The sequence below is a fragment of the Anopheles darlingi genome, chromosome X, assembly GCF_943734745.1.
Source record: "Anopheles darlingi chromosome X, idAnoDarlMG_H_01, whole genome shotgun sequence".
Classification (NCBI taxonomy): domain Eukaryota; kingdom Metazoa; phylum Arthropoda; class Insecta; order Diptera; family Culicidae; genus Anopheles; species Anopheles darlingi.
This window is the reverse complement of record NC_064873.1, coordinates 6124769-6149816: the sequence shown is the minus strand read 5'-3', so window position 1 is coordinate 6149816 and position 25048 is coordinate 6124769. Positions and strand designations below refer to the sequence as shown.

The 25048-nt window shown below is 41.6% G+C and overlaps 5 protein-coding genes across 13 annotated transcripts; 2 read left to right on the top strand and 3 right to left on the bottom strand.

Moving 5' to 3' along the window:
• Positions 1 to 152: 152 nt before the first annotated feature.
• LOC125951636 (ankyrin repeat and LEM domain-containing protein 2 homolog) lies at positions 153 to 3480 on the top strand. Its single transcript, XM_049680602.1, has 3 exons — positions 153 to 321; positions 1060 to 1194; positions 1257 to 3480. The coding sequence occupies exons 1-3, from the start codon at positions 276 to 278 to the stop codon at positions 3344 to 3346; spliced, it is 2271 nt and encodes a 756-aa protein (XP_049536559.1). The 5' UTR covers positions 153 to 275; the 3' UTR covers positions 3347 to 3480.
• Positions 3464 to 10039, bottom strand: LOC125951647 (casein kinase I). Its single transcript, XM_049680613.1, has 4 exons — positions 9921 to 10039; positions 9762 to 9849; positions 7738 to 8891; positions 3464 to 6702 (listed from the first exon to the last, which is right to left on the bottom strand). Exons 3-4 carry the CDS (start codon positions 8559 to 8561, stop codon positions 6534 to 6536), a joined length of 993 nt encoding a protein of 330 aa, XP_049536570.1. The 5' UTR covers positions 8562 to 8891; positions 9762 to 9849; positions 9921 to 10039; the 3' UTR covers positions 3464 to 6533.
• Positions 10040 to 11236: 1197 nt separating this feature from the next.
• Positions 11237 to 13011, bottom strand: LOC125957572 (uncharacterized). The gene is made up of 5 exons (XM_049690407.1): positions 12876 to 13011; positions 12700 to 12800; positions 12510 to 12632; positions 11596 to 11701; positions 11237 to 11517 (listed from the first exon to the last, which is right to left on the bottom strand). Exons 1-5 carry the CDS (start codon positions 13006 to 13008, stop codon positions 11237 to 11239), a joined length of 744 nt encoding a protein of 247 aa, XP_049546364.1. The 5' UTR covers positions 13009 to 13011.
• On the top strand, positions 11690 to 22092 carry LOC125951657 (BLOC-1-related complex subunit 5). Of its 9 annotated transcripts, none has more exons than XM_049680671.1 (6): positions 11690 to 12441; positions 12585 to 13242; positions 15671 to 16046; positions 16126 to 16358; positions 20445 to 20633; positions 20702 to 22092. In XM_049680671.1, the coding sequence occupies exons 3-6, from the start codon at positions 15689 to 15691 to the stop codon at positions 20912 to 20914; spliced, it is 993 nt and encodes a 330-aa protein (XP_049536628.1). In that variant the 5' UTR covers positions 11690 to 12441; positions 12585 to 13242; positions 15671 to 15688; the 3' UTR covers positions 20915 to 22092. The 9 variants fall into 9 exon arrangements, with proteins under 9 accessions (XP_049536628.1, XP_049536581.1, XP_049536637.1 ...); XM_049680624.1 differs by having other exon boundaries at positions 15053 to 16046; positions 20702 to 22089; XM_049680680.1 differs by lacking the exon at positions 12585 to 13242 and having other exon boundaries at positions 11690 to 12335.
• Positions 21720 to 24878, bottom strand: LOC125957494 (putative fatty acyl-CoA reductase CG5065). Its single transcript, XM_049690279.1, has 5 exons — positions 24768 to 24878; positions 23014 to 23759; positions 22621 to 22936; positions 22398 to 22530; positions 21720 to 22320 (listed from the first exon to the last, which is right to left on the bottom strand). Exons 2-5 carry the CDS (start codon positions 23593 to 23595, stop codon positions 21720 to 21722), a joined length of 1632 nt encoding a protein of 543 aa, XP_049546236.1. The 5' UTR covers positions 23596 to 23759; positions 24768 to 24878.
• Between the last annotated feature and the right edge of the window lie 170 nt (positions 24879 to 25048).

The following is a 25048-nucleotide window of genomic DNA, read 5'->3' as shown; positions in this document are numbered from 1 at the left end:
TATTGGTAAACAAAGATTGGTTCTCTATCTGTCAAAAACAAATCAAATATGGTGGCCCGAAAAGTGGTATGACTCCACCTGTTTAATACAAGCATCTTGTTTTTAGGGTCAGTGTTGCTAATCTGTCAAACATTTTATTTTCGCGCTTCGAACCTTGCCTTTCGCTGTGTATTCTACACAAGTGAAAGATATAACAGATAAAAATCTGTTTTTTGCTTGTTCTGTACACGATTTATCATTTTTTTGTGTAAGTGATAGCTTGTTGCCAGTGTAAAATGAAATATTTTGCAGTTTATATTCCGGATAAAACTCCCGAGTCAAGTAAGTGTTTCGGCTTGGAATGCCGGCTTAGATAAGTACTCTGGCATCCGTAGATTGCCGGCTTAGCAAAGATGACTTGAAACTGGCTGGCAATATGTTTTCTTTACCGGCAGCCATATTCGTTCGAATTTTATATCCAGGAATATTATACCATGCAACATGTCGAACAGTATCATTCGATTCTTGTTTGATTTAGATTTCAAAAGATGGCGCGGCCGCCATCGCGCTCATTATTCTAGCTCATGCCGAAGGAAGTCGTTCGTGCGGCTAGTAAAAGGTTTGGAAAGCGATTGGAGGCTTGAATAAAAAACAAAGGGAAAAGAATTAAATTGAATCTATGGCAATAGAATATTGTGTTAAAAATAATAAATACGTGGAAAATTACATATTTTTCCAGTAATAATAACAGTATCATTCGATTCTTGTTTGATTTAGATTTCAAAAGATGGCGCGGCCGCCATCGCGCTCATTATTCTAGCTCATGCCGAAGGAAGTCGTTCGTGCGGCTAGTAAAAGGTTTGGAAAGCGATTGGAGGCTGGAATAAAAAAAAAAGGGAAAAGAATTAAATTGCATCTATGGCAATAGAATATTGTGTTTTTTTAACACTTTAATAAATACGTGGAAAATTACATATTTTCCATTTTTTGACAAAATTTAATTGTGTCACTTTCACGTAGTTACCCTGTAAATGGACGGTTATATTAATATTTAAACGGTATATTTGCTTCTGTTTTCAGCGGTGGCAGAGTATTATATGCAAAAGACGGAGGCTCTTGCTATTTTAAAGGAATGCAAGAACGCAAGGCTGAAAGAATTTAGTCGACCAGAAGATGCCATTGATTTTCATCACTTCGGCGATACAACGCTAAATGGTAAGGCCGGGCTGAAGCACAATCATCCTATTTTTTAATTAATTGTAAAAATTTAATTTAAGAAACGGCATCCAACGAACCAACAGTAATAGTCGCACGTTTGCCAAAATCGGCATTCACTGCTCCGAGCAGCCAAAAGCTTGTTGAATTCAGAAAGCATATAGAGCAGAACAATTTGCAGATAGTGGAAGCACTCATTACTTCAAATCCGCGCTTCTTGATCAGCTCCGGCGATATGCCTACGGTACTGAAGGAAGGGCCACGGTACAACGCCCTGCACGTCGCAGCTATATCCGGGCACGCCAACATGTGTCGCTTGATCTTGGAAACCATCAAGGAGAGCGCCTACATCGAACTGCTACACGGACAGCGGACACCTTCGACGGATGAAGTAGCCGGAATTATATTAGACATGTACCTGAATACCCCGGACAAGAGTCGCGGAGAAACGCCACTCCATTTTGCCGCTAAGTACGGTTCGGTCTCGGTGGTAAAGCAGCTTATGTCCTATACTCAATGTAAGTCCAGTAAGAATAAGGACGGGGCGCTGCCAATCGACATTATTTGCAGCCGAGCAAACTCGGCCAATAATACGCCGGAAGTAGCGGCAGCCATCAGAAACCTGCTGATGGAGCGCTACTTTGTGCCGGTTTTGCGCAGCGTCGATGAATGCGTGATGCCGATCGTCGGCGAACCGTTCAGTAGTGCCGAAGAGCCAACACTCGCCACCACCAACCAAAGTCCACAACCGATTGGCACTTGCTCTCCAGTCCATGTAGAATATAAGGTAATGGCATACGCGGGACCGATGGAACTGCTTCCGGCAAAACAATTCGCTTTGCGCTGGCGCACACCACCCCGCTTGCTTCTGTCACCACTGAATCGTTCGCGACTATGGTCCCCTTTTAGTTGTTCTCCGCTGCGCACTTCTACACCCCAGAGAACCGCGAAGGCCCCCCGTCGATTAGACTTCCAAAGTTCTTCCGTATTCGATCAATCGCTCGAAGATTATAACAGCTATAATAGTTCGCAAAGCATGCTAGATACAACATCCCTGCCAGACTGTTGGGAGAACAGCCATCTCGAGTCTACATCTTACCAAGAGCGGACTATCCGCATAAAAAACCATCGCAAAGGATTGGAAACGATAGGGCGCACGTTAGCGTCCCAAAACGGTGTCGAATGGAACGAGTACTGGGACTTTCTAGGCGATTTTGCCAACTTAGCGACCGCAGATGGGTTAAAAAAATTTGAATCAATACTGGCAGAACGCCAGAAACCACCCTCTGCTGTAGATGAGCTACAGGCATCGATGGCCACCTTCACGCTTGAAGAGACAAATCTCCCAGTTCATGGCAATAAATTAACAAATTCATACGCATGCCTGGTGAAAACACTGCAGGTATTTGTTAATCGATTTGCCAACATTTATATTGTAGAATACTCTCCAGCATCCAAGACCAACACGCTACCGGTGGCCATGGTCAAACTGATTAACACGATGGACCTGACGATCAATAGTTACCGTAAAGATAAAATGTTTGTTGGGGTAAATTTTTTAAAACCTCATTCTGTCTTCGCGTACTTATTGGTGAATCACATCATCAAGATAAAACGACAAGACCTGCTTGCCAGACTGAAGGAGAATGCTGCTTTGTCCTGTAAGACAAGAAATTTAACTTGTATAATGCGGTTTATAAGAGCTTACTCGACTGATTTAAAAACATTAAAGTTCCCTGCAGAGGATTTAACAGAGACTAGCTGCCGCGATCTCTGGGAGCATGAGGAGCGAATTTCAGAATGCGTTTGCCAACAGAATAACGACAAGGCCAGTAATGATACGATGGAGAGGATGAATCGGCGGCGCAAGCAGCGTTCGACCATGGCTCGTACGTTTAATCATAATAATAGTAGTGATTCCGAATATTGGTCATGCACGGATGGAGAAAGTTCCAGTAGTGAATACTGCACTCCACCGTCCACCCCGCCAGGGGAAGTGAATGCGCTGTTTATAGGTGGGACCATGCCAGACAAGAACGACACGGATGCGTGGGTAGTGTTGGCCGCCGTTGAAATAGACAAAGAGCGCTATCCACACGTACACAACTGGCATCGGGCCATGAAAAGTTTGAACTCAAATGAATCATTCTAAATGTGTCAATTCATTGTTGTGCGAATTTTCGTACATTGGTTTATGTAAATACTTAACTTTGCCTCTCGATTCTCTGTAATTTTCTAGTGTTTCAAACAACAAAGAGCGGAATAAACGTTGTTATCCTTTGTTTTCCTGCAATATATAATTTCTGATAATTTATTTCTCATTGGTGTAATTTCGTACAGCAAATCTGAACTGACCAAGCAAGACTGAACATGGGTTTGCTACGTTGCGCAAAGGGTCAGCAAGGAGTGTCAAACAAAATAAACAAAAATCCAAACTAGATGTACTTACCCAAAAACCATCTTGCAGTTAAAAGGATCATAATTAGCGGGACTTAGTTTTTCATTTTTTCCATTATTGCAAAGAACTACTAACACGATCTGCATATCTACTCGAGCCTTCATCGGAGCTTTGCATGAAGAGTGTGTTTATCCAGAATATATTTGTTTATCGATTCATTTGCTTTTACTACATTGCGTTAAACTGTATTTCTTACTGTTTCCTGTTCCTCGTTTTCCTTTTACGTGTCGTTAGCCTTTGTATCAACTGTTTACCAATGACGTGAGTGGCGTCAGTCGAATATATGCCTAAAGTAAAAAAACTAGGTTGTTCTTTTACTTGCTACTGCATGCCTCACATTTATACGACTCCAGCGGTAGGCATTTTCCTTATGCAGGCCTGCGTTGAGCATACCTGCTCGAATCATTTTAGATATCTGTTGTTCAACCGGTTGATTTCCAGCCAAACTAACATGTAATCAAGAGAAATTGGATACGAACGATTTTAGTTGCGGCCAATTGAGAGTTGTAGTTTTCTTAAATTATATTTATCTTGCTTCCTTCCATTGCTTTCGAAACGGTACAATGCTATTGAAAATTTCAACCGGAATATACCGGAGCATTCCGAAAAAAATCTTGGTAAAACATAAAAGACTCCAAACATACGACTCGCCCGTTCTCGTATATGTAAAAACGAAGACTCCAATGGTGTTGGTGTTGCTGAGACCCAAGGAGATCCAAGGAGAGGAGCTGACTAAGGAGTAAGCAGCGGAAGGCGGTAGCGAGGTTGGTCTATTTCAAAAATTCTGCTTATGGTCTGAACTTACGTTAACAAAAATGATCTTAGGTTGTTTCTACAATTGTCGCACGATTGTGTCCTAGCCATTTGGACTTAACGTTTGCATTAAAAAAAGAGACAAAATTTGAATGGTGATAAGAAAAAAAAACTAAAACCGATAATTGAGATCTGTAAACTGCATTTGGAAGGTAATTTTATCACCTTTTACACAAAATTCTGATTGCGCCATTCCGAGCACCCTTCCCGTAATTAGCTGGATTTTTCGACATGAAGGTCGAAAACACGTTTGCAAACTTGTTTTTCAGATATTTTTGTGCTTTTTCGGCCAATTCCTTCACCGTTTTCGCCACACAGTTGTTGCAATACATGCTACGATTTAGGTTTCGACCGAATTTTTCGATGGGATGCAGTTGGTGGACGTTGGGCGGGTTCATCGACTTTGGTACCATATCGATATTAACCACACCAACTCTTCTAACGATCGCTTCGAGTACCAGATCCGGCCAGATCCCGCCAGGGAACGGTATTCCCGCTTCCTGAAATGTATGTCTATGTTCGTCGGGTACTTCTGCATTTTTTGGTTAGTTGTACCGACCTACCGGACAATCGCACGCAGCGGGGTAGCCATTTTTCTGTCGATCTTCTTCTTCAGCATCCTTTGAAGCTTCTTGGCGCACATAGCATCGGCCATACGGAACCGAGCCATCTCTCGATGCTCTAACTGTTGTCCATTATAGGTAGGTGCCAAAAACAGAAGTCCCCGGCATCTACAAAGTTCCCTATGATGCCCATTTCCGGCGCGGTGGACTACCCATCTTGAATTCGGCAAATGTCGGAACGGAATAGCTTCACTATTTTCGCCATCACTTTTAAAGTTCAACTGATAGAGGTTTCAATTTTTTTTGCAAGTAAACTGATAAATTTTACTACTAAATACAGTTTACAGATCTCAATTATCTGTCTTAGTTTTTTTTCTTACCATCATTCAAATTTTGTCTCTTTTTTTTAAATGCAAACGTTAGCATGCGACGTGCAAACTTTTCATGCAATGTAGAAAGAGCCTTAGTCTATACAATTGTTAATCATTGATCGGATCTGCAGTGATTGCAACGAAAGTAAGGTTGCTAAGTAAAAACTGTAGTTGATTTGATATTCATTAATCCAGCAGACGCCAGAGCACGTGTACACATGCTGCATACATACGTGTCGCTGCGTGGTATTAAGCGGCGTCTACATGACGACGAATGTTGGAGAACTTCTCGACGAGAACTTCTAAATTAAACGTCTTCCCATACAAATCCGCCAAAAAATTATCGCGATAACTGAAATGCACGTCAATCAATCTGAGCAAAACTATACGCGAATACTTTATGTGTCGTCTGGTCGCTGTTTTACAGAACATTAGCTAATACTAGTAATGCCAGTTCGCAAGTTGTATTCCATTTTATAGTTGTTGTGGTGGATCATATTGGAACAATATTGTATAAACTTTGCAGGCATTCGAAACAAACATGCGGAAGTATCGACGGGAGCAGTTAAGTTGGCTATCATGAATAGTATATGCCCTTATCTTCGCAAACAATATAGATGTGTAATGACCGTTTATGCTTCGCCTTGAAGGCCAATTTTTTCTATCGTTTTGACCGTCGAAATTATTTATAACTGATCAGTGAAAGACACAATAAATCGAAATATACTTTAACCGCCTTAATCGGTCTAACTGTTCAATTCAAGTTAAAATGTTAAACTAGCACGCCAGACAGAGTCGCTAAAGAAGACCGGGTGCTAGTCTTGTTTGTTTAATATAACAGCAGCTTCAACATCTGGCGACTAGGCAAACCGTTTCAAACACGTTGATGCTTAATGAAGGACATCTCATACCTACAGGAAGTTACTTTAAGTGTCTACTTATAGATCTATTTTTCACCTGCTTATCTCACGATTCGTTTTGCGTATTATTGTTTACCAATCAGCTCCACTATAAGTTGTCTGTTCTTGCTGTCATTGAATTCGCATCTTTCTATATCCCTGTCCCTCTTCTCTAATGAAGTTGTCATCACCAAGTGTTTTTTTTAGATTTTAGTGTAAACGCCATTTGAATACTCTATTCATCCGTATCGCTGGACAGCTTATCCTTATCACGTCGTTCCTCTCTTTTACTCTCGCCAGATGTAACTGCTGGCGGGTTGGTGCTCTGTTGCATCGCTCGCTGTTTCATGATGGTCCAATCGAACGTGTAATCATACTGGTGATTAAGGGTACGGAATAGAATTCTGAAGAAGATAACAGATAATATAATTAGAATGCTATTCAGTTTCCCAGCCTTTGTCTCTCTAATCACTGTCGTTAGAAGATCTGGGTAACTACGGCTTCGCAACTAGAGATGGGCAAAGAGCGAGGGAGCTACCTCGCTCACTCCGCTCACCTAAAAGAGCGAGTGAGCGCTCAGTTGATTGCCGAGTGCGCTAGCTCTTTTGCTCCGCTCTTTTCTCACGCTCACAGCTCTTTTTGCTTCTTTAGCTCTTTTCTCACGCTCTTTCAGCTCCTTTAGCTCTTTTAACACGCTCACAGCTCTTTTCGCTCCTTTAGCTCTTTTAACACGCTCACAGCTCTTTTCGCTCCTTTCGCACAATTGTGCGGTGGGCTCCACATCGCTCCTTTCGCACATTTGTGCGATGGGCTCCACATTGCTCTTTTAGCTGATTTCCGCTCCTCAGCACAATTGTGCGGTGTGCGACTTACCTTTTTTTTCTTTTAGTAGTATGATGATGAAGTTATCTCTTAACTTAAGCTAACTTAGCTTAAACTAACTCGAGCAAGCCCGGGATAAGGCGATGGGTAGTGAAGGAAATGTCCTACCCCATTATTGTTGTTAGTTCTTAATAAATGTCCATGCTTGTATATGTTAAAAAAATATCTTGAGAGATTTTTTCCATGTATTATATCTTCATCATCATACTACTAAAAGAAAAAAAAGGTAAGTCGCACACCGCACAATTGTGCTGAGGAGCGGAAATCAGCTAAAAGAGCAATGTGGAGCCCATCGCACAATTGTGCGAAAGGAGCGATGTGGGGCCCACCACACAATTGTGCGAAAGGAGCGAAAAGAGCTGTGAGCGTGTTAAAAGAGCTAAAGGAGCGAAAAGAGCTGTGAGCGTGTTAAAAGAGCTAAAGGAGCGAAAAGAGCTGCGAGCGTGTAAAAAGAGCGGAGCAAAAGGGCGGGGGCTCGCGCTCCGCTCACTGAAAAGAGCCCATTTACCCAACACTATTCACAACCGACAGTGTTACATTGCAGTCTTCCGACTTACCTGAAAAGCTGGCGAAGATACATATAATCAGGCCCTTCTTCGAACCGCAAACTGCGACAGTAATTTAAATACATTGCGAATTCGGCAGGGAATCCTTTGCAAAGTACTTCAATCGGTGTCGACATCTTTTTCTCAGATATTTTCTCATATTTTTGTTTTTTGTTCGTCGCCTTCAACCCCTGCCAGGGTAGCGAACCGCGGTTAAAGTACATCATCACATAACCGAGGGACTCCATGTCATCGCGGCGACTCTGCTCGATGCCCAAATGGGCGTTAATCGAAGCGTAGCGTGCCGTTCCAGTCAGGTTCTTGTCCTCCCGGTAACCGATATGTATACGTGAGCGAAAATCGCGATACTTTTTAGCCAGGCCAAAGTCGATCAAAAACAATTTGTTGCAGTGACGTCCGATACCCATGAGGAAGTTATCTGGCTTGATGTCACGATGGATAAAGTTTTTCATATGCAAGAATTCGAGACGACCAATCATCTGATCCACCAGCATTAGTACGGTTTTAATTGTGAAATGGCGGCTGCAAAAATTGAACAGATCTTCCAGTGAAGGTCCCAGCAAGTCCATCACTAGCACATGATAACTTCTTTCCTGGCCAAAGTAGCGTATGTGAGGGATTCCGACACCACCTGTCAGCACTTTGTACAGCTTATACTCGTACGTCAGTTGCGGATGCCGCGCGAGTATGCTTTCCACCTTCAGTGCTACCTCTTCGCCATTTGTTATGTTGATACCGAGGTAAATATCGCCAAATGATCCCGATCCGATCTTGCGGATTATGCGGTATTTACCGCCGACGATGAAATCATTCATTATATCTAGTTTGTGAGTATCTTGCAACACACCGTGTTTGCTTTAGAAGTGTATCACAACTGTTGGTCGTCTGCGGCTTCTGAGGCTGTGTTATGCGAATCCGAATACACCAAAGACAGGAAAGCTTGGGAAAACACGCGTTTGCCGCTTATTGTTGATTGATGATTGATGAGGTGCTTTTCTTTGAGTGGTATCTCTGCTATTCGTCTAATAAGTTGTATCGTAGCAACGGATTATCATCCCTTTCTGTTCCGCATGGAATGAGAGGAGGGTCTGATCGACGGCTGCTTGTTCGCTGACGGTTCTGGTGTTGATTAAGCACGACTCAATCTTACAAATACAAAAAAAAAAAAACAAATATACCCTTGGTTAATAGTCTTGATATTGCAATCGTATTCCAATCAATCTGTATGACAGTCTCGTTGGATAAAAGTGATTAATCTATTCCACAGTTCACGAGTCAAACGTTTCTTTTGTCATACACTACCAACACAATTGCTATTGGCTTTACCTAAAACAACTAATGACACGCAAATGAGTTTTTCGTTCTTTGAAAATCTACATTAAAATGATTCGACGAGCCCAAAATGCATGCTTAGGGATAGCAATTTCTGAGCTTCGTATTTCTTTGGCACATACCCGCTAGAAAATGGAACTGGTCAATGATAGTACCAAAACGAAACGCAATCGCATTTCGTATTGCTTCAGGTGGCAACAACCCAATCCCCGATTTAGTGAGCAGGCAATACATGAACACACAATTATTAATTCGCACTCATCGATATATTATGCTAGTTATAATTAGGGCAATTGAAGTCCACCCAAGTGTACCGGTTTTGAATGCTGTTTGTTCACTGATTCCTTCATTTCACTGGCAGCATAGTCACTGCAATAGTAGCTTGATACTAAAATAGTTTCAACTTTTTATCAGTCGGAACACCACGCTTCGTTTCTTAATCGCACTAACAGTCTCTGTCGTATTACGAGGGTCATTTCTCCGATTCGTGAGCTACTAGCAGCAGCAGCCGCCGCAGCATGCTTTGTGCTGGTAAAAAAAGGATCTCGAGACAACTAACATTGCTCCCAAATACCTCTGCTGGAAGGAAAATGAACGAAAGCAAGATCTACTGCTGCAAGTTTGTCTCCTTTTCACTCTCCTTCTTCTTATTCTTCTTCTAGGGCAGCTGTGAATTTTTTTACCTGATTCGTACTCTGTCCTGATGATATATGATGCTATACGTCGATAACGTCGATTTTCCGAATAGCTGCGACTTCGACGCTAAATCAGCTGAAATGAATTGGCGTTAATTTTACTAGCAAAAGGAGCAGGCTTGAGGTGACGAAAATTAATGAACTAACCACAGCTCTGTAGAGCAGCTAAAATGTCAATATGGCGGATTCACAACGTTTCTAGCAGCGTATTACGGAAGCGTAAATGTGTTGGTGAAATCCCCGCATATACACGAGGAGGAAGGTAACAGTCAAAATTATAGCATTCTAAAAGCCAGTTGCGACCGACAGCAGGCAGTAAAATTATGGTACTCGCGAACTCGCGCATTCGACTGGGCAAACGTCAAGGTATTTTAAATAGACAGGTAGCTTCTAGTAGAACAAACCCCGATCGGATTTTAGAAAAAACTTCAGAGTTTGACATTGGTGGGACTGTGGGATGTTTACCTTGGGAACGCTCTTTTCGGAGCTGTTTTCGCTTTTCCGTGGTATTACGACAGTTAAAATTCACGAAAACTGGCACGAAAGTTGAAGTTTATGCAAATATTCCCAAAATTCTTCCTAGTGTTTCAATATGCTATCGGTCCGTAGGTCTTGCCACCCGGCCTAGAACAAGAGCTAGCTAGCGTTCCTGGACCGTGCTCACTCGCTGTAAAACACAACTCGGTCGCTCGATTGATCTTAAATAGAGAGAAGAATCATTTAAACATTCGAAAAAGAGTGTAATCAGGTACTTTCCCTGATAAAACCACCAAACTTGCCCACATCTTCTTCTTCTTCTTGAAACTCACGTGGTTTTGTTGATAAAAAGCGCCCTGCCACCAATGTCAAACAAATTCAAAATGGTGACCTGTCAAAGCGGTTAAGAAACCACCTGAGTCTTTAATACACCTTGGTCCCCACCAAGGTACTTTAAAAAGAGAGGTGGCGTCATAGACGCTTTGACAGGTCACCATTTTGAACATTTTTGACAGTAGGGCCGGGTCACTTTTGTGGCACTTTTCGTGAGTTTAACTGTTGTTATACTACGGATACGCAAAAACAGATTCGAAAAGAGCGTTCCCAAAGTATTTACGTTTACTTCGGGAACGGGACCTAACTCTCAAATTCTGAAGTTTTTTTTCTAAAATCCGATCGGGGTGTTGTTCTATACGAAGCCACCTCTCTATTTAATACACCTTGGATGACGTGTGATGTTTTACCAACGTTGCGAAAACCTCTTGTGTGGACGCATGGACCGGTTTTTAATATCGCTTGATTGAAAGCAGCTGTCCATGATTTTCCCTTTTTGCTTACGTTCTCTAGACACTGCAAACAGCAAGCGCAACCTTTTTGGCATTATATTTTGAACTTACGCTCCATGTGTCGATGCCTCTAGATTTTAAGCTTTATGTGTCGCTGCCTTCATTTACTGGTACACAATGACAATATTACTTCATAACTTTTTATTTTGCGATATATTTTTTTGCTGGTCCTTGTATGCATACGTTTTGCTCGAATGATAATTTAAACCCACGTCCAACATTCGCTTGGTCTGTTTTAACTGCTACTACAACCGGACCTGCAATCGTGTGAAAAACTGGAGAATTTAAGCTAAAATCTAACTCCTTACTACCGTCATTGAATCTATCGCCGCACAATCGAAGATGGTTTATGGCAATAAAATCATCCGGACAGTTCAATATTTCCACTCCCGCCTGATTTGCTGGTACAATGCTGCTTCCATCTATAGAGTAACAAAATGTGAGAGTATGATGTATCCATTTTTTGATGAATGAAAGTATACACTTCACGGCTCTCATACCTAGGGATACATTAATTATTTGAAATACATCTTCGTCCTTGTTGTTGAAAACAATTGAACAAAAACGTGTGTTCCTTCCTATGCAGATGGCGTAGTTCAAGTTATTCTGCATCAAATAAACAACTGGTATTAAACTAACGAAACGTATCCATCCTTACATATGTTACAAACAAAATACAATAAAGTGCTTCTGCTTAGTATAAATATTGGATTTTTACGCCTGCCACACGAAGTGTAAGGTGCTTATTCCGGTGAGGCCAAGGTATTTTAAATAGAGAGGTGGTGTCTTAAAGGCTTTGAGAGGTCGCCATATTGGATATTTTTGACTTCGGTCGCTCGTACCATTATGAAACATTAGAAAGAACTTTGGAAATATTTGCATAAACTTCAACTTTCGTGCCACTTTTTGTGAATTTTAACTGTCGTAATACCACAGAAAAGCGAAAACAGCTCCGAAAACTGCGTTCCCGAAGTAAACATAAACAGAGAGACCTAACTGTCAAAATCTGAAGTTTTTTCTAAAATCCGATCGGGGTTATGTTCTACAAGAAGCCATCTCTTTTTTAACATCTTGCATTTTGTGCGAAATTACTGCACTTTTTGTTTTCAAGCATCTTGAGTACCCTTTGAAATGTGTGCTGGATAGTCCTGTTGTTAGTTGTCGCGTATAAATAACTTTGATAAGTCGCATGAAACTTGTGTGTTTAGGTGGAATTGAAATCGAAAAAAGTATAGCAAAAGTAAATGTTCCGGTAGTTTTTATATTGTGAAGTATATACACTTGAATACTCAAATAAGACCAAGAAACAACCATTGCACGATCATTTGCTGTTATCGTGCTTTTTTGTAAGTACTACGAAAGTATTGTTTCTTGGATCAATTCATGTTTTGGCACTACAACGCAGTGCACTCACCAAATAGCTGGGATTGATGTTTGGGACAATCGTGGAATGATTATCATAGTTGAACGATTTTATCACTCCATGTAGCTCGTTGTAGTACTGCAAACAACTAGAAGGAGCCTGAGGATGAATGATCTGTAGAAAACAAACATAAAGTTGTTGTATTGATAATTGGAGGTTTTGTTTGACTAAGTCAACCTACCTGCGTTATCTTTACCAAGAATGCTCTCGGTGACTTTCTGTTATTAAAATGAGCGGTAAGATATATCTGACGTGAGTAGGTGGTATCGATGTCCAGATACACTATTTATGTTTTGGATGTTTAAGAAACAAGGGCGTACATTAATAATCGTTTTTGTTTCAGTCACGGTAACGTACTGTGCTGACCGCTATTGATGCCACAAAGTAGAGGATAGGCTCGATTATCGTTCTGCACCGATATAACGAAAAGATCGTCCAGACAATTACCCTGCTGCGCTGGCTGTAACTCGAACAGTATAAACTCTAGCATCACTTGTCTTACAGTATGCTCTAGCATAACAGTGAAGCTGCACGGTATCGTTGAGATTATATCCGACGAGAAGGACGCGTGAAAGAAACTCACATTCTGTTCCGTTTGAGTATTGCAACCATATTGAACTGCAAACAATCAACAAATGCAGTATCGTGATCAGGCTAATGAACAAATTCCAACGAGTGGACATCGAAAATGATAATTTACAAACGCAACAAACACTATATCCAGGTGAGCAAAGGTCCATCGTGGTGCCTCCCTGTTGTTGGCATTCCTGTTCATTTATGCAAAAACCTGTCAGCCCAATGACCTTTGACCCGTTTCTCGGTATGCACGGAATCTTAGGGAATGAAATGATATTAAACATGTTCATCAACAATCCGGTAGACGGTCTATGGTGTGACATAGTCGAAAATCCACCAAGCAGTTTTTGTGGTAGATGGATGAGAGGTGTCTTCGTAACGTTTGCTGTGTACGTTTTAGTTCTGTTGCCAGCCTTCACAGGGTTGTATCGCAAACCGTAAATTATTTTGTAATCAATGTAGGGTAGTCTGCGGTTTTCTGAATCAGCAATCCATCGATCCGCTGCTATGAGCTCATTCGAGTGTCGCCGAATTGTAGATACACTGTAGCTAAACCGGTGCGGCTTATATGGTAGCCACCGTCGATTGAGATCCACGTTTTTATCGCCGTTACTGCAGTACGATCGGTCGATACAACCATACTCTAGAAATACTAGCAAAGCAACCCACAAAGAATTCATCGTCGTTCAGTATCGTTGTCACCATTCAATTTTTTTTTTAATTTGATAACGATCCAATAACTGTTTAACTGTGTGTATGGTTTTTTAAAAATATTTTTCAATGCCACTGAAAGCAGTGTGTGAATATCTAGAGCTGCTTCCAGTCTACGGTGCAGCACTCTACTATTGTTACTGTCATTAACATACAGACTCTGAAACGTTATTTTGATTATAGAGCACGTTTTCAAGGGGCTAGACATTTAGACTAAAGAAACAGATCGTAACGAATGCAGTGTGTAAGATCTGTATCGGTTCTGGGAGTTGTGCTGCAAGGCATAAGCTATTCATTACATACTCTTATGTCAGCTGTGATGATTAGCTATAATTATGTGTGCAATTAAGGCTTGTGTACCTTTTCATCATGTGAAAGTGCTAGGCTATGTTATGTTAAGTTATTGAAAAAATTGACGAAGATTGTTTTTAAAAAATTGAGTTTATGGCAATAAATTTGGCAATAATTATTCGATAGTTTCATTTGAAGTCGAAATTGAAAGGAGATATTTCAGTCATGTATCAAATATGAAAATATCGTTCCTAAAACACATACACTGAGCTCGGTGAATTACATCAGATGGCTTCTAATATACACGCTGTTCAGTTAGTATAATGATTGGTGGTATATTATACCTTGATTTCTATTTTATATCGGTAAACAGAAGAACCAAATCATCTAAATCTTTAAAAAAAAACTTTTCGTTAGCCTATCTGAATGGTTTGTTATTTGTAAAATGTGGTTTGGCTTGCTGTTTGATAACCTTTGAAGACTGCCCTTATAGGTCATATATTAGGCAAAATTCTCGCCTGTAATTTTATTAAACCTTTAATTTTTTAAGGTAGGAAATAGTTAATAAAAGTCTTGATTTGAAATTCTGATCCCTTAATTTTTTTTTAACAAGCATGCATGATTATCACCCATGACGATAAGATCAGGAAGACTGCACCATAAAACGCATCGAATATTTAACCAAACTGCAGAATACGAGCATGGCTCTTGTTTTATTTTTCAAGTTATCTATTGGATCAGTACTAAGATTTAGTATAATAAAATGTTAAAAGTGCTTACTTGTATTATCTTGACTTCCACTTCGTTATTGTGATGAGATTACCGTTTTTAACATAGTCTTTCGTCGCGTTGATTCGACACTTGCGAATAGATCGTAACTGTAAACTCCCAAACTCAAAAAATTGCACTATCTGCGTCTGGATTGAAACGTTTTGTTGTTCTTGTTTCCTATGCAGCAAAGTGAAGTGATATTTGCGTATTTAACTACTATGTAGTTTGGCCTAGGATAATTTTTGCTAGCGCTTTAATCGCATCCTGAAGCTATAGTCTATATAGTCACACCAATGGTTTTGATTCTGCTGCGGGTATGTTGTACTGAGCTGTCCTTGTTACAGCGGCCGAGGCAACCAGTAATTTGCTGAGTGTCGCGTTATACCATCTTTCCAATCGAAGGTAATTGAGAATGCTGTACTACTGTAATACTAAGGTATACAATGTGGCTCCTTTATTTTTTAAGGGTCCCATAAGCGATAAGTTTTCTGGATCTGCCATACAAAGTGGTCGCTTATGAGCACCTTAGAAAATTAAATTGAGCTATAAGTGAAGAAAGGTGGCCAGCAAAACAATTCTAAAATTATAATTATGCATAAAAATGTTGTTTTTAAATTTGCAAGGTTTTTGAATTATTACTCTACCTTGAAGCGCGCTTATGAAAACCTCAAGCTTTATCTTATCTCGATTTGTATTCATTGAACCGATGTGGGTGATCGAATAAGATGATGATAATTGGAAAGAATAAGATTACGTACGAAGCCAATGAAAATAGTGTCACTAATGTTTGTTGATCTTCTTAGCTATAAATTACAAAAACAATGGGTTCTGAACAGTCTGCGCAATTGCATCAACAGCAAGTAACAGATGGCGCCGTGAGTGACGGTAGTAATCTGCGCAGTGGTAATCTTCATCGGAACTCTGGTAATGACTCCTCGATGCGAAGCACTACATCAACAACAATGACTTGTTCCAAGCTCCAGCGTGGTAACACAATTGCTGTGTCAGGATCCGGATTATCTTCCGGAAGTGATCCATCAAATGATAGAAATAGTTTGCCACTGGCTGGCGTACCGTCTTCCCCCTATATATGTGACTCTCGGCCTGTTTCACCCCCGATGAGTGTCTGCTCAGATTCGGAACTACCTTACATATCGTACACTGACAAACCGATAGGAGGTAAGACGATCGTAGAACACGGGTCCGTTGGAAACGGAATGTGAAAAAGTCTACTCTTCCAAATTACGATGTATTCTAGATTCACCCAAACTACGAAACAAGCAACAGGCAAAAGTAAATTCACGTCCGAACAGTACGCTCGCTATGAATCGCTCCGCAGCATCGCAGCCAGAGCACATAGCTGATCTGTTGGCTAGAGGAGGTCGACTTCGAACAAGACCCCTTTCTGGCAGTCACAACATCGTAGTCGTTAAATCGGCAATCATCAAAGAGGTTGGCATAGAAAAGGATGATGATATTCTACGATTGAAGGTAAGGACCTACCATATTCTATTACCTGCAAATTCTCTAATTCAGGACTACATTTTTAATAAATATACACGAAGCCCCTGTGCAACAAAAGGCTCTATAACTGTAAGAAAGCTACTGCACAAGCTTAAAGCCAGGTTCACACGAAACCTAAGCAAAGTATAATGTCAAATCGTCAATTCGGGTAGCGCGCCCATAACACTTTGCCTGTTATAAGGATTTAAGATAGTAAAACCGTGCCCTTTCAGCGAGCTGATAGACTTTTCCATTCGATGTGAAGTGTTGTTAGTTGAGGTTTTAGTAATCATATATGTACGTATACGAATATACGAATATGGGTTTGCTTCTACCGTAGCGTTATAGATACTTCTTGTTATAGATTTGGTAAACCAACGCCAACGCGAGTTGTCGCCGAGTCACGCACAGTAAGCGGTTTCCTAGCTGCACTACTGTCGTCGGCAGTAGTACAACCATTGTGGAAGTTTATGCTGGACCGAAGGTGCCGCTGTGAGTGCCGTTTGTGCTCGGGCAAGGTCGTTGATGGCGATACACGGGCACTGCAGTCGTTAAGCCCGCTGTAGCTCGATTGGCCGTCCTCTAAATCATCGCCCCCGTGCATGCTGGATGATTGACTTCGCTGCGAGTAGGAGTCGATCGTAGGGAAAGTTGTGCAGGCATCGGTCATGTAACCATGCGGTACCGTAGTAGTCGTTACCCAGCCGTTTTCAGCCTCTTTAACCGTTGGTTTTTCCGATGGTCGCTTGCAACGATGGTGTGAAGGTGTACTGGTTGCCGTTTCGATGTAATCGTAGAACTCAATTTTGGACTGCATCGCGCTAAGACGCTTGTTGCGGGCCGCCTCACCTGTCTCGCATACCGATTGATGGAGCAATAGTTGATCGATCCTTTGATTCTCGTTTATTCCTACGCGTTGCTGCTTACCGATTGGTTTACCAATCGATTCCACATCGTTGTAGATCTGCATGTTTGATCGAGTAATTTTCTTCGGATGATGATGTGGGACTGCTTGATCATTTATTTCTCCCGTATGCTCGTGCAGGCGGTCTTGTGGTCGTTCGTTATTGTGGTCGTTAGTTTCGTTTGCTTGCCTGTTGATTGTAGCTGGAAAATTGCTATTGTTTGCTAGCAAACCCTCGGTCAATGCTTGTTTCTGCAGCGATACTGAGGGCTCGACAGCGTAATCATCGGGCCAGTAAAAGTGAGTTTTCTGTCGATCAGGCCGCTCAGCCGTTCCTTTATTCATCATACCTTCTGTCAGTCCACTGAAGAACTTTTGTTGCGCCATGCTGCGTAACGATAATAGAAAACGGGATGGCCGTAGTAACACACTTGATGGATAAATATCAGCAGAGGTGCAAAATGACGAAAATGAATGATTGAATGATAAAAAACTTGAATGAAAAAAAACTACTACAACCAATGTCTCATAACGTACATCGAACTAGACAATCTCTCGAACGAGTCAAACCAGTTAATTTTTGCACGATCAAGCTTCTCTGTTGTTCTTCTCGAAATTATTTTCTCATTTTCTGCGTCTTCCTAAATATCACGATCTCCAGATGTTTACCACTTGTGCTCACCGGAAAGCACCAATGTTGTAAAATACTTGCAAATCAATACCAACTTGTTTCAGAAATTAATCTTTCGCCTATGCGGTCGCCACACGATTGCTTTGCAATGGTTCTACGTCTATCTCCTACAAGCAACCAAGTACGAATAGTATCTGCCGTGTCCCATGCAGAATGATGAACAAAATTAAATCCCTCCACTCTATCACTCCTCTCTTTCGCTCTCGTTTTCTTCTTTCTTTCTTTTTCCCGGTATGTACTTCCTCTTTACCGTTTGTCAAGTTAAACGTAATGCACTAAGCACTTAATTCCTCAGCGACGATCTGTACCGCTTCACTGAAACACACACGATCTAATGATCTGCGGTTTATGATTTTCCTAGGCTTTACTTAGTACTTAGCTTTTGTGTGCTTCGCGATACAATCAGAAAATGCGAACTAAAGGTGACACAGAGAGTGTGTGCCTCAGACGGGGAGCGAGAAAGAGAGATAAAGAGAGAGATGGAGAGATAGATGAAGAGAGAAGGAGAAAAAGTAAGAGAGGGATGGAGAAGCGGAAATACCAATACCCAACACAGCCTCTACCATACATGTGCCGAGTGCACGGTAAGGCTAGCACCTACACGTGTATACGCAAAGCGTGGGATGCTTTCGGAACTCTACCATCCTATGGCCATTGGTTAAGCGTAGCAATTTTGATTCCATCCAAACCTCATATTATCATAGCTACAGTAAGATTGTTTTGATTACTGTATTACTGTGTATTACTGTGTTTTTGCCTCAGTGTCCCAAGGATTCATTCTCTAAGTTAATTATTTTATAAAAATAATCTTGATAAAGGTCAAATAATGTGTATCAAAATAGTTGAAGCAAAATGATCATCATTGTATTTTATTAGTTTGAATATAACTAAATTTTAATAAACTGTGGAAAGGTACCGGAAAATATAAGTAAATTGAATTACATTAACAGCACACTATAATCGAAGCACCTGATTGGTGTGCTTTTAGAGTTTAGTTTAGTGATTGTTGCAAGAATTAATAGGCAACAGATGTTACATAATAACACCAATAATTTGATTTCTATGCATTTCAGAATTTCAAGGAAACTATCGCCTTGGAGGATTTTTTTTAAATATTTGAAATTTTTTTAAATATTTGAGGTCATGTAAAAGTGCGGGAATCGTTCATGGAAATAGTTAAGGACATTCAATCGTCGTAGAATCTAGACATTACGAAGACAAAATCGAAAGTAAGGGATGAGGAATTATACCGTGACACATTCCATACGTTCGTTTGTCTCGTTAGTTACTTGGCTTCTCCTCCATATATCTCGCGACGATCGCGGGAACAGACAATTAAGAGCAAAGCCTACCTTATTGAGATTTTTTTTAATGACATACCATCGACCGAGTGTGAATATAAAATTGATAAAAGGTTTGAAAAAGTAATTTGTGTTTGTGGTTTCGTGCTTGAGATTAGCTATGCGTGAGGATTCTAAATGAAATAAAATGACATTGTTCTGTCTTTAAATTGGTGCATGTTTGGTGCAATGGCTTGATGTAAATTTAAAATATTCGTACGTTTACTGTAATTTTGTAGTACATAAAGCGAAATTTGTTCGTTAAAATGTGCGTTTCATCTAATGCATGTTACAGCTGTACGAATATACTACATCTACCCACGTCGATGTTAGACAATGACCTCACCAGTCTGAACAGTCTCAAAAAGTCACAGCCTGCCCTACCTCCCCCTTAGCAGCTGGGGAAGCGTTGGTGATGGAGCTCGCTTGTTGGCCTTCTTTGACCATTTTAGCAAATGGTAAATTGTTACAACCCGAACATCGACAAGGTTGACCTAACCTATCTTTACGTTCTCGCTTGCATACCGCGAGAAACACTCGCCCACCGTTGCTGAGAAGCATTCCTTCGCACGATTCCTAAGCTGAAGGCAGCCACACAATGCATGCCTTACTTGCGGCCATCTTTCATTTTAAATAGAAATTATCGCCGCATCAGCAGCCGGTGTGAAGGGTCTCATTGGATCCCGTGTTTGACAAGTGAAAAAGGAGTCCGCAAGTAACGCATGCTATGTGTGGTAGGCTTAAGCCACCTACATATCGCCGGATTGAGATGGATAGTAGCTAAATTCATGATACTTCCAGCATTGCATTTCATATTTCTCGTTTGCTCTCGTTAACTATCCTCCTTTTTATTTGCATGTCTCATTCCTTCTCTCTCTTTCTTTCTCTCTCTCTCTCTCTCTCTCTTTCTCTCTCCCTTTCTCTGTCTCTCTCTCCCTCTTTCTATTTTCAAACGGATCAAACGGATTCGAGGTCGTCATCCTGATCAATTTAATTTTCAGCTAATTTCCAATTCAAAAACACAACTTTTAAGGCCTCGGATCACTTTACATTTACCATCTACTCTCTTATAAATACGGCTCCGCCCGTAAGTTACCAACAAAAAAAAAAATCTACTCTCTTATTATTTATACTTGCAGAGTGTGCCCATGTTTTTACCAGTGATGCGTGGTACACTTTCACTGCCAGCGATTCGTGAACCAGACGTGCTCGAGCGGCTTCAGCAAACTCATTTAGTAAACATGTGCAGTCGTTTGCAATTACATTTCAACACTTGTGCTTTGCATGTCTCATCCGAACAGCAGCAAATCACTAACAGCATCAAAGAAGTAAGCTACTTTACATTCTGTATACCATATCTGCTCTAAGCCATCTTTTTTACATCGTATCTTTTCAGGTTGACCAAGAGATATCGAGCGCGTTAGCACAGTTAGTACAGAAGCAGAAGTTGTATACGTCTTACGCTGAAACCTTCTCCAAAATACGGCTGATTTCACAACAATTAACGCGTTGCAACGACATTCTTAATCAAAATATTGAAAGCATGGAATATCTGAACAATTTGTTGAATGTCGAGGAGCGACTTGAGCCTTTTGTATGGAAAACCTAGTAGTGCAACCGCATAGCTAAGCACATTGCTTTTACGCACCAGATAACTGTTGCAAAAGACAGATGCGCTCTAGCTGAACGGTTATGTGCGTGAGAAATGGCGATCTCTACAACTCTGGAAGTGTATTTGTTATTCATGGAAAAAACTTGTAAACTCGTATTCAATCTTGATCAGATGTGATTGAATTGGCAATCGGAATATTCATTTTTAGTTGCATATCAATTTATTTATCCATTAGTAGGTATTTAACTATATATAATGTGTTTAATTAGTGAAGAACGTGATACGACCGTGAAGAAATTTAGCCCCATTTTATGTCGCAAATTTCAGCACCCACTAGCATAATGTGTAAGCGAACGGGATCAAAGAAGTTGACGTCTCAAAGCCAATCACATACAAGCCATCCGGTGAATGATAAAGAGTAGGGGCAGATGATTTTAGGATGTGAGATAAAAAGGATGATGAAGGTGGTGTAGAAGTAACAACAGGAGGCTAGTATAGCGAAAAGTGTGTTTACTTTAATGTTTTTGTTTGGGATATAATCAAGTGCATTATTAAAGGCACTGATACACAAGATTCAAAATTTTCATCATTGATTTTTTCATGTTTTTTGTTTCCTATTATTTTGTGCCATTTGCATCACGCACGAGTTTGGATCCCTCGTGCCGATTTATCACTACTATTGGAGAGATTGTATTTTTATTCTATTAGTTTTAAAAAAAGGAAAGCAATTAAAGCAATCCTCATTAGTTGTGTTCATTCTCCGGAGGTGGTATAATATTGTTGGCATTGGTTGCGGAACCAGCTAGACTCGTTGCCATCGTAAAATTTCTACGCAAATATAGTAAACGAATAAGAGTGCACCGATCTGAAGCAGTCGTTTGATCAAGAACAATCGTTGTAGTTTTTTGCGTGCCTGGTCCATGCTCTCCAGCCCGTCCTTTAACACAAACCGCCGGATTCCAAGCATGTACGCCTCTATGTAAGACTCCCATTCGAGCCCAGAAACGTCGCAACAGAACTCATCGCCGGCAACGTCTTGTCGGACTAAGGTTCCCAAGTGGCGCAGATTGTCGTTGCGGAAGGTCCATTCGTGCATGGCGAAGAACTCACCGGTATCAGCTGCCTTTTGGAAACGCTTTGCGATCTTCGCCATAATCGGTTTTGTGCCCCGTACTCGCATCAGTACATCGAAAAGGTAAGCCGGCAGGAAGTGTAGCAGCAGCTCGACCAGCTTGTGTATGAACCGATTCGTGCGGAACCGAAAGCCCGGACACAGCATTACGTACTTCGTTGGGTTGCGAACCGCACATTGCTGTGTGATGCGCCCGTACTCATGCCACTTGATGCCGTTGATCTGTCCTGATGTGCAGTTATAGACTTGCATAGGCGCCGCATCGGAATGGCTGACGATACCACGATTATGAAAGTTACTTAGTATTTTGCGGTCAAGCAGCTAAATTTTTCGGGCTAGCAGACCTACCTTGCTTGGGCAGTTTGCCAAGCTGCTGCAATCAGAGTATTACATACTATATCTACTGGTATTACGTCCATGGTGCATCGTTCATCGCACATGATGCTGCTTATGGTACCGCGTCCAATCTCCATCATGATTCCTATCTCACAGGGATCGGAAAACAGGTAGGCGTCAGTGTGGCAATCAGTGTGTGACAATGCCATTTTCATCTCATCTGCGAGTTACCTACCCGTGATGCCGTACACGTTGTCGATCCAGCCGGGATAAGGTTCTGCCACGGCACCGGTCACAATCGAGGGCCGTACGATACACAGTGGAAGCCGACTGGCATACTCTGCCACTAACTGCTCTGTCACCGATTTTGTTAGAGTGTACGTGTTGGGGTGCATGCCCTGGAGCTTGATCCCGATCGCATTGAGCACTTCTCCTGGAAGCAGCTGGATGCACTGAATGAACTGGTTCGGATCCATCGGCGACGGGTAAACAATTTCATCGACCTCGCTCCTACAAGGATTACTATAGGCGGTCGAGACGTGTACTACACTCTTCGGTTGGAAATTAGAAATTCGGACAGTTAGATTCGCGAGTTACATTGAACGACTATCGCAGCTACTGCACTTACCTGTAGCTGTTGCATGTTTACGCATAGATCGAGTATGCTCTTGGTACCAACCGTGTTAAGAATGGCCGCTTCGATCAGCCCTTCGTTGAAGCGCACGGTGGCGGCTACATGAAACACTACGTTCACGTGCTCTATCAGTGTAAGTCGATCGCGCTCGGTGAGCCCCAATTGAGGCATTGAAATGTCGCCCCCGATGCAAACAATCTTCTCCAACAGTTGCGGTGTCTTATCGCGCAGCCGATCAAATACCCCGTGTTTGATAAATTCTTGAAAGCGTTGCTCACTGGTAAGACCGCGTTTAGGGCGTAACAGAATGTAAATCGTACGCAGGCCGCTACACGCCCGAAGCAGCTTCTCAATCAACACCTTGCCTAGGAACCCCGTGCCACCGGTCACGAATGCACTCTTACCATTGTAGAAAGGTCGTAGCGAGTTGGTTACAGCAGTATGCCGACCACTATCTTCCGGAGCACCATGCAGCGGATTGCTTTGAGTATTATTGTTCTGATCGACCAGCGGTTGATCTGTATATCCCTTGTGCCAGTGGTCCTTTTCAGAGAATGCATACGACAGGGTTGTCATGTTGGCTGGTTCTAGTGCAAAAGTCTACCGCTCGAATGCCAATGTCGATGTCAATGTGTAACAAATGAGCATCAGCACCACAGCTCTGCAACTGACGAATGAATTCGATCGCGATCCTGTTACGCTCTGTTTAGCTGACTTCTGAATTGGTTCTGCGTCCTACCCTATATATAGATTGAGAGATACCAAATTATGCCAGGCAAAGGTAAATCCACAACAACAGCAGAACGACAGGTGCCATGTTTACATCAAAAAAATATTACTGCCCGCACGTTTAAAAAGTCCCAAATCATTAATCGCATAGTCCAAGAGATTGGGGTGGAGATCAAGCGACCATTGTTGGTTATGTGGCGAGGGTTGTGGCATGGACAGTTAATTGATCATTATGGCTGCAGTTACTGCTACCCATCATCAATCCTCCATTGGGCTGTGCTGTTGTGTCTTTCAAAAACTGGAAAAGCTACACTAATTCTCGCAATACACTCAGTACAGTAGGTAATCTACTGTAGATTTTCATCTGGGTCCGGTTTCAACGAGTACCAGATGCAGTGTCTTGCCTTTACGTAACTGAAATTGCCTTCCCGTTTCGGTTCCAAGGGTGTTTGGCCGTTGCTTACATCTTTAGACCAAAAGCACTTCGGAGTTGGCAAAAATATAGATTCATTCGTAGCATATCGGCTTACTTTTAGAGGATAATCGTATGCTCGTGTACATATATGGGAAACCTATCACCTTCCGCTACACAGCTATTCATCACTTTCTAATTTAGCTGCCTCGTGTGGATAGAGAAAAGCAAAAAAAGACACAGAGAGAGAGAGAGAGAGAGAGAGAGAGAGAGAGAAGATTTGTGGAAATGCAATGACATAGGATGTTTTATCGATACGCAATGATAAAGTAATTCAAAGTCGTTCAAAGCTTAAGTTTTCCTGATAATATGTTAAATTATTAGCTATTTAAAGATGACCGGACTATATTTGCCTTCTAGGGGAGTTATTGCAATACTTTTCAAATTATTGTATGCCATTAGACAGGTCTCCTAACCGGTACTTCTCGACGACCATCACACTATGGTTGACCAAGATTGGTTCTCTGCGGTTGATTGGTTTCTATTGGCAGGGCGTAAGCTGTCGTCTGACAACGCCGTGTGACAGACGTTGAATAGTGACACCAACCAGTGGATCTCGCATGCAAGGATTTTGCTAGTAAGACGACTCCTTTGCGTGCTCGTCCTGAACCTGTGCGCCAACCTTGCTGGTTGATCGTAAGTGTTGGGTGAGCTTTTGAGCTCTTCCGATAAACACTCCTTGGCTTGACGCACCGACCAATTCACTTACACAAACACACACGTACACACACTCAATCACACACGCAAATACAGGCGGACAAGCGCGGTCATACCCCTACCCTTGATCGATCTGCTGGTCGGAGTAAACGTTCCTCGAAAACGCCCTTC